General features: G+C 39.2%; 1 protein-coding gene across 1 annotated transcript in view; it reads right to left on the reverse strand.

The window, feature by feature from the left end:
- Positions 1–3,748: 3,748 nt before the first annotated feature.
- Positions 3,749–10,000, reverse strand: part of Ubqn (ubiquilin) — a 14,353-nt gene continuing 8,101 nt past the window's right edge. The window contains exons 3-10 of the mRNA XM_086550628.1: positions 9,389–9,825; positions 8,618–8,756; positions 8,319–8,444; positions 7,910–8,211; positions 7,576–7,734; positions 7,068–7,316; positions 4,154–4,265; positions 3,749–3,986 (exon numbers count right to left, since the gene is read on the reverse strand). Coding sequence (XP_086406754.1) covers positions 3,913–3,986; positions 4,154–4,265; positions 7,068–7,316; positions 7,576–7,734; positions 7,910–8,211; positions 8,319–8,444; positions 8,618–8,756; positions 9,389–9,825 — 1,598 coding nt within the window. The 3' untranslated portion in view covers positions 3,749–3,912. The remainder of the gene's footprint in view (positions 3,987–4,153; positions 4,266–7,067; positions 7,317–7,575; positions 7,735–7,909; positions 8,212–8,318; positions 8,445–8,617; positions 8,757–9,388; positions 9,826–10,000) is intronic.

Consider the following 10,000-nt stretch of genomic DNA (forward strand, 5'->3'; position numbering starts at 1 on the left):
TAATAAAATCTATTTTTTTTTTAAGTGTTTAATACATTTACTAATTTCTGTGATCTCTACAAATAATTTGTATAAAGTCTTCCATTAAAGGCTTGTTTTTCTTTGTAGATACTTCAAATTAATAAAACTGTGTCATCCATGCTGTGATGCTGGAAAGTGCAGCTGTTTGGAAGATCATGGTAATAATAAGTAAACACCTAAGGACTCGTAATTACTTTCTTCCAGTGTAAATGATCTGGTGAAGCTTCACTAGTACTTAAATTAAGCAAGGAAACAAATGTAATGCTTCTGTTGGCAATTTTCTTTATGAATTTCATACATTATCAAATTCCTTTTTTTTTTTTTAGATGAGTTGCCTAATGCAGAATTCCTAAGAAAATGTAGTCTGTCTCGACACTTTTGGTTGGATGCCCATAACAATGATATGGTAAATACCATTGATAAAGGGGTGTGATATATGTGTAAGTGCAGTATCTGAATCGTAAATGAGAACTTGCTTCATAAATAAATAAAAACTACATCAGAATGAATATTTACAAAGCAATGGATCTTTTAGGTGAAAAGAATAAGGAAATATTGATTTTCATTTGTTTTTGGTTTTAAAAATAATAATAAATAAAAGACTTCAATCACTCAGGAATGTGAAACTACAGTTAACATTTTATCAGTGAATAAGTTGCATAATAATTCCACCAAAAAAAAAAAAAAAAAAATGAAGTATAATCTCTTTTCAGTCTGAGTGTCTATTTGTTTTATTGCTGGGAAGTTCTGTCTCTAAATATTAAAAAAAAATCTTTATTTGCACAACTTAACTAATAGGTGACACATCTAAATCAATCAGAAATTTAAAAAGTTCTTGGCCACAAAAAATGATGAAATGATTATTGTACGTTCAAGGTAACATCACTTTATACACCTGTATATATATAGCAGCAAAATATATAGGTGGAAGGATAGCAATAAAAACACTTTTCCCTAGACAAATGGTATAATGCCTGTTAATATTCAAATGAAAAAGTGTACATTCCAATAAAACCCAGTACAGTCCTTGCGAGAAACATTACAATCTTTTAACGCAAGTCATTTCATAACACTGGAGTACTGGAGATGATATTCTCTGCTTACAACATAACTATATAGCAGTGTCTTGAGATGAAGAGCAGTTATCATACACAGACAGTCAAGAGTGGCAGAACATGCATGTATTCATCAGAAAGACAGTCATCAATTCACGACGCACGTGCAGTGGGAAGCCGTGAAGACAACCGGAATCAACGTTTCTCAAAGAACTTCACACACTAATAACATTAATGTAATGTCACTCTCAGACGTATGAAGAAGAAAGTTCAATTTTTTTTTTTCCAGACTTAATTGCTTTATTGAAAAAAGAAATAAGAAAAATGAAAATCAATAATAAAAACTTCTAATAATTTTCAATCGAAATGAAGACATTCTCCCTCACCAAACATTCCCTTATCACATTGATTGGTTCACAATTGTCTCCCTGTTTCCCACCACATCTCAGATGGTACATTAATGCATAGCTTTACTTGGCTGGTTGATGATCCATGGCCAGAGAGTGCCATCGTGGGCAGACACGTACGTACATCAGTCAATTGCCAAGTCTGGCTTAGTTAAATGGAATGCCAGTTTACACTCACACATCCAGTCAAACTATTTTTTCTACTGTGGTATGAACAAACGTTTGTATGGACATGAAGGGCACGTTTAAATATGAAGTGATTTATGATTTTCTATTTAACCAAGAGGAACCAAAAAATAAAATAAATAAATAATGATAATAATTATGAAGGAACAACAAACAAAACCCACACACAACTCCCCAAAACACACACAAACACAAACACAAAAACCACACACAACTCCCCAAAACACACAAAAACCAACACAAAAACCCACACACAACCACCAAAACACCAAAAAAACACCCACAACACAAAAAACCCACACAACCCCCCAAAACACACCCCAAAAACCAAAAAATCAACAAAAATCCCCAAAAACCCCAAAACAAAAACACCCCCACACAAAACAAATTTTTAATTATACTAAATTATAAATAAAACAAACACAAAAACACCCAAACAAAACCAAACTCACACACAACCACCCCCACACAAAACACCACAACCCACAAAAACCCTTTATACTAATATAAAATACAACACAAAACACACACACACACACACAAAACCCAAAAACACAAAAAAACACACAAATAACACACACCCAACACACACACACCACAACACACACACACACACACAAAACACACATCCAAAAAACACGCACAAACAAACACACATACACACAAAAAAAACACATACACACAACACACACAATAAATACACACACACACAAAAAACAATCACAATAACATACATCACACAAAACACACTACCACAAACAAACCAAAACCAAACACCAAAACAAACAGACAATACAATAAACAACAAACACAAAAACACACACAAACACAACACAACAACAACAACACACATATACAAACACACACACACAAACAACACACAACAACAAACACAACATAACACACAACACAACAAAACACACACACACACAAAAAACACACAAAACACTACACAACACACAAACACCCACAACAACACCAACCACAAAAAAAACTAAAACCAACACAACAAACACAACAAAACACACCACCACAACACACCACAAAACACAAACAAACACACCCAAAAACATACACACCCCACACACACAAAAAACTACACACACACACACACACACAACCCACAACAAACACAACACAACACACACAAACACACCATTTACAACACATTAACACAAGACATACACACACACAAACAACACAACACCACCACAACAACCAACTTACACAACACACCACACCACACACACACATACAACACACAACACACACACACACAACACCAAAACACCCAACACACACACACACAATACACACACACAAACACACAACAACACACACACACAAACAACACACAACACACATACACACCCAACACCACACATAACTCACCCAAACAAACCCACACAACACATACACACAACACAACCAATAAACAACACACACAACACACAAAAACACACAACACACACACACACACAACACCCCAAAACACACACACAAAACAACACACACACAACACACAAACCCAACACACACACAAAACACACACACACACAAAAAACACACACAACACACACACACACACACCCCCCCACAACAAACACACACACAACACACCCACAAACACAGACACACAACAACACACAATAAAAACAAACACAAAAAACCCCAACAACAAAAACACACACAAAAAAAAAACACACACTCAAACACACAAACAAACAAACTCAAACCAAAAACAACAAAATAAAAAAACACATACCAAACTCACCATTCACACAAAAAAATAACAAAAAATCACACAACACACAAACAAACACACACATAACACAACAAAAACACACTAACTCACAACCCAACAAAAACACAAACAAACAAACAAAAACACAAACCTAACACCCACCAACACAAACAAAATACACAAAACCCACACAACACACAACACACATCACACAAAAACACACACACACACACACCCCACCACAACACAACACAACACACACACACACACAAAAACACACTACACAACCCCCAAAACACACACAAACACACCACAAAAAACCCAACCCCCCAAACCAAAACCCACACAAACACACACACACACACACAAACTCACTATCACTAACTCACTCAAATACACACACAAACACACACACACACACTCATTCAAACACTATCAGGATGAAACTAAAGAGGGACACGAGTCTTCTGGGCTCTAGAATACGGGAAGAGGCAATGCCTTAGCTCTGGGGGTCTAGTCGGGAAAGCAGCCGCTCTACTGCTGCGTTGACATCTCCGAAAGTGGCAATAAGAGCTGGAAGGAAAAATATAAAATATACAATTGGCTCTATTATAAGTGAAGAGCCAAACATATTGAATTTATGGTAAAGCAATGAGGAATATGGAATTATGCATTTTTAATATGATCATTAAAATGTGGAGCTATGCTTGTGCAAACCAAGTTTTCAAGCACATACATACCCTGTAGGTTTGCTTCACGATTAATGAATCCCATTGCAGAAAGTTGATCTAGCTGCGATGCATACTGTTGCTCTGGGTTACCGCTTCCACCACCTCCAGTAAGGGCTTGTGACTACAAAGAAACATAGAGGTATGTATAAAAATGACTTAAATATACCTCTACTTCCTATGGTAATGATAATAATAATAATAATAATAATAATAATAATTAAAGAAAAACTAATTCTGATGCTCAGATGGTATTCACAAAAGGTACTTTTTTTTTCTCTTTCTTTTTTACAAATATAACCCATTCACGCCGGGGCCATTCCGGCTTTGCACAGTCGCTATACCGAGGTTTTCGAAAGCATCATCTGAACGCTTCGAGATTCTCGGGCGCACGAGCCGCGAGCCTGGGCTGCCCGCTCGCTCACCCCGAGCGCCGGCGTCTGATACGAAAACCACGAAACGTGTCAGCACGTCATCCGGCGTGAATGGGTTAAGGAATGTCCTACTAAGACTTTGACTCTAAGATTGCCCAACAATTTGTCTAAGACCATCCTTGGCAATTTTCCTTATGACTCTCACCACTACCACATTTTTAAAATAATGCTCTTATACTCTAATACCCCACAAGATTTATTACGACTATAATGTTATACATATATATGTAAATATGACCTGTATGTTTGTTGTCACTGTGTCAGCTGTGTAGGCACCATTTGCCTTTTTCAAATAGAATGTTACAGCAGAAATGAGGGAAACAGCTCTATCAGCAATTGATAATAAATCAAAACAAGAGCCACAATTTACCTTATCAATGATCCTTTAATATATGTAAAAATGGAGAACACTACCATTAACCCATTCACGCCGGGTGACGTGATAGCACGTATTGTGGTTTTCGTGTCAGACGCCCTGGACGTGCTATGAGGGGAAGCCACGCGCTCGGGTAGAGCGAGCGGGCAACCCAAGCTCGCGGCTTGTGCGCCCGAGAATCTCGAGGCGTTAGGCTTATGCGTTCATGAACCCCGGTATTGCGACCGCGCAAAGCCGGGGACGGCCCCACGTGCATGAATGGGGTTACCCTGTCACGCCGGACTGATAAGCATGTGGTGTTCGTGCAGACGCCCGACTGCTAGGAGGGGTACCTCGCGATCGGTAAGCGAGCGGCTACCCTACCGCCTGTTCGCCCAGAAAGTCGCAGCGTTAGCTGATGCTCATAACCCCGTATGGCATGACCGCAGCAGAAGCCGAACGCCCGCGTGAATGGGTTAAATCTAACTTTACCATCAAGTTAAAAAAAATAATCAAAAATTCTATTTCTTTATAAAGCTCAATATCAATTTTCCGGTACGCAGTTAGGTTAGGTTTATGGGCTCTCCTCTTCAATCTTAACAATTACTGCAACAATTCAAATCATTAAAACTGATTTATATACAATAGCTATACCTGTATATTCCACATCAATCTTTATCATCAACAACTGTCCTAACTGTCTGCATTAATGTTTTCCTGAGTCTTAAACTGACAGTTCAATCCTAAATCACATATGACACCTCCAGATCTGCCTTAACCCTAGGATGACAGTGTGTCACACCCGTGTGACGCTGCTAAATACCCAATGATGGGGCGACACATTAGTGTAACATTACCGATGCAATATTGCATAGGCCCGCCATAGGGGGTTTCAACTTATCACCGGGCCCGTCAGGATTGGGTTAAGCCTTCAGGGACAAGTCTAATTTTATGATGTGTAGTCTAGGGTAGGAAAATCTTAACATGTACTGAATGCTTTCAATAATTCTCCTGATTTTTGGTATGATATATCAGTCTATATGGTAAAATACCACTGTGATATTATCATCTGGTATGATGCCCTAGTAACACAAATGAAGGGATTTCAACTTGTAATTTCAATATAATGAAAAATGCAGTACGAGAATGATCCCACATAATGAATGGTGCCTATTCCATAAGGATTCAAATTTGGCTCAATGACAGACAAAATCTGAGTGTCAAAGATGTCTTTATGTGTGAGTCATAGTCTAAATTACAGTCAAGATTACCTCACACTTCTCTACCTAGTTCCTTATTCTTGTACCTCTTCTCATTCAGTACAGAAACAACTCAAATTTGTATTAACTCAATTGCCGACGAGGCAGTTTTGGCTCCAAATGGTCTAAACACCGGGGCTATTTACCCACTCTGGCTGCGGCCAACTAACTGCTACAAACCCAATCACCCTGCACAATAACATTAACCTGTCAATGGTGGAGAAGTTATCTTGTTCATCCAGAGGTCAGTCCTTTGGGTCTGGATGAGGTAATTAATCCAAGATCCTTCCTGATTATTCACAAATGGAAATTCCAGAAACATTGCAATCGAGTGTATGGGAGCATCTGGCATCAATTATGAACTTTGCTCTATGTTTAGTACCCTGTGAACCTGATGTTAGCCATAGGTCTAAGGCCGAGCTTTGCATAGTGTCACACAGAGGAATACTATTGAATTATAGAAAATAAAATGGGAAGAATTAACTCTTCCAAGATGGGCCTCATATCAAAATGTTCTGACTGGTCTGGGTATCTTAATATGTGTTTTCTTTTATCTTATAGACTATGGTATGATTTATGAGTCTATATATAATATATTAGCAAAGTGATTGTCATATGGTATGATGTCCTATTTACAGAGTTGAAGGAATGAATAGCCTGTAATTTCAACAAAAGGTATGACCTGCTTGATTAATACTAATATTTCCCTGTGCTGTTTTGAATGAGGTAAATTGACTGTTATTTTTTTTGGTATCAAAAGAAAAAAAAATCTCTTTTCCTAACCAGGAAGGACATTTCAGCATTAAACATGCCACATCTCCAAACCCCAAGAAAAAAAAAAGAAAAAGAAGAAAAAAAAGAAAAAAAAAAAAACTCACCATGGTTGACATTAAATTAGCAAAGGCATCTGTGCCCGGTACAAGACCAGGTATAGATGGTGTGGTAGAGGTGTTGCCGGATGAGGAGGAGGTGGTCGTGGTAGAGCTGGTCGTGGAGGCCGTCTGAGTTGTGGAAGCTCCGGGCACAATGAGGGGAGGCATGTTAAGGCCCATGGTATTGAACAGCCCAGGAGAGGTTTGTCTAAGCTGCTCTAGTCCATTCTGAATCTGAGCAACTGCTTGAAGCGCCTGTAGTGAAAAGTGCAAAAGAAGAGTGAGTGTTGTTATTGCTTTTCCTGAAAATGATTGTGAAATTCAAATGTAATCCACATAAGTTAATAATGTAGCTACAAGAAGTCTCATATTACTGGAGAGAGAATAGGGGAGAAAGAATGCATATGAGAGAGATGAAAAAAAAAAAAAAAAAAAAAAAAAAAAAAAAAAAAAAAAAAAAAAACAATACAATAGTAGTTGCATTAGGGTGCTCTATGATACTATTTGAAAATACCTGTGGGTTATTCATGAAGTTTTGCACCTCGGGATTTTGGAGCTGATTGAGGAAGGTCGGCAACATTGTTCGCAACTGTTCCTGGAGTACTTGGTTACCCGCAAACAGGGGATTAGAACCAATGATCTGTTGTGCTAACTCAGGATTGGCAGCAAGATTCTGGGGAGATATAATGCTGTCACGTAAACTGTTCTCTTTGATGTAATAATATAAAGAACAACTGAGGTACCTATTCTTAATTACACAATACATATAACACACTAAATTAAGCTTTAAAAGATGATGATGATAAGGAGGATAATCATCATAATAATAAAGTGCAATTTTCACTAACCTGAAACATGGCTTGTGTGTATGGAGCATTGATCATTGAGGACATCAACTGAGGGTTCTCCATCATCTGCTGCATCAGCGACTGCATGCCTGGGCTCTGAAACATGCCTGGTAACCCTCCACCCAGGTTACCACTGGTGGTGGAGGCAGAGGAGGAGGAGGAGGTGGTGGTAGTACTTTGGCTGGTGCTGGTAGTGCTGGTGGTCGGGGTGGAGGAGGAGGCCGTGGATGTAGAGGAGGTGGTCCGTGGGGCCCAGGGGTTGGGGAGAGGGTCGCTGTTCTCGCGCCCAGCTTGTGCCGCATCTGGGGGGCGATTCTCCAGGTTACATGTCTGCACAATAAGATTGCTATAATGCCATCAGGGAAAAATCAAATAACATAAGGTTAATCTATACATCATGTGCACTTACCAGAATTATTTCCACCAGCATTGCCTAGAAGTGAAGCAAAGGGATTTGATCCAAACTGCTCTTGGGCAGCATTTAGCATTGGCTCCTGGATATCACGATACATACGTTGCAATGCACTATAGCCACCTGAATAGAGAAAAAGTTGTTAATACCTGTGTACTTTTTTAAGATTGTAAACGTAAAATTAATGTAAGGGTGTCAAGAAATTATTACATAACTTCAAAAAATATAAAGAAAAGTTTGTTTATTAACCACAATATTCCAACACATAAAAAGAAAGGAAAAAAAAATCTACAAACCAGGAATAGACTCCAAATTGGAGAGTGCACGATCATGGGATCTCATCAGCTCCTGCAGCATGGCTGGGTTACGAGCAAGCTCCATTGTCTGTCTCAACATTTCAGGGTTGTTCAACATGTGGGATATCTCAGGATTCCTCTGTGGATGACATGATAAAATCAGTATTGCAAGGTCTGATAAATTGTAAGACCTTCCCCATTTCAGCATAGCTCAAAACTTATAAAATTACATCGTTTAATCCCGCCTTGTCTTTATACTAAATAATAAACTTTATGGGATTATCATTTTTTAAACCATTCGCCCCAGATGACGTCCTATCATGTCATGATCTCTCCCTCTAAATACACTTTTTACATAGTCACTAATGTATATACTCATTGCAGTTGTATTTGTATAGGCACATTTGTTCTTGACTTGTCAAAAAAAAATGCAAAAAAAATCAAAAACATCTCTCAGCATCCCCTAAAATTAGGCAGGCGAAAAGCGCTTTGAGAGACACAGTGTGGCATCACCCCGGGAAAGATTTCACACACGTAAGCTGTGTGCACTTGTTATTTTCATGGCGGGAGCAGCATTAGGCAAATAATCGCCCTGTTTTGAATGGGTTAATATCCAACAGTGGCATTTTGTTCTGTTAGATCTTACTCCCATTAAAGTCCAATCCCAGGAACCAAAAGAACTTTCCAAAATGCACACACACACACACACACACACACACACACACACACACACACACAAAAATGCACAGGTCAGTCCAGGACGTCCTTTACCTCCATGAGCTGCTGCATCTGTGGGTTGGAGGTGATGATGGCCCTCATGTACTCTGGATTGTTCATCAGCTGCTGCACAAAGGGATTGTCCATGATCTGGCGCATCATCTCAGGATTGTTCAGCATCTCCCTTTGCATGCGTTGCTGTAGCTCCTGGAAATTGGGGTTGCCCATGCCCATGTTGGCTAGTCCCCCCAGTCCGCCGAGCCCCAGCCCCCCAAGGCCTCCCATGCCCGCAAAGGGGTTGGCGGCATTGGCCTGGTTGTTGGCGGCGGTGTTGGGGGTTGAGGTGGTAGAGGTGGAGGAGTTGGCAGCAGAGGGGGCCGAGGTGGCTGAGGCAGGCCGGTTGTTGGGCTGGGCCGAGCCAGAGGAGCTGCTCTTGATTACCAGGTGTACTGTGAAACCATCTTTGATGTTGTGCTGGCTTAGGTTTTCACCTGTGAAGGAGGAAATGAATATAGGTATGCAATATGCCAATGGAAATAATCACTTTTTCCTCTTTTTGCCAGTTGCACTATATGAATAATTAAAATTTCTTAGGGTTTTAAACAAATGTGGATTGTTAAATAGAAATAAGTGAACAATGTACACACAACTGTTAATTTTAATTAT

Source organism: Penaeus japonicus, unplaced genomic scaffold, assembly GCF_977035675.1.
Source record: "Penaeus japonicus unplaced genomic scaffold, GWHDUDI00000001_assembly GWHDUDI00000024, whole genome shotgun sequence".
In the NCBI taxonomy this organism is placed as follows: Eukaryota; Metazoa; Arthropoda; class Malacostraca; order Decapoda; family Penaeidae; genus Penaeus; species Penaeus japonicus.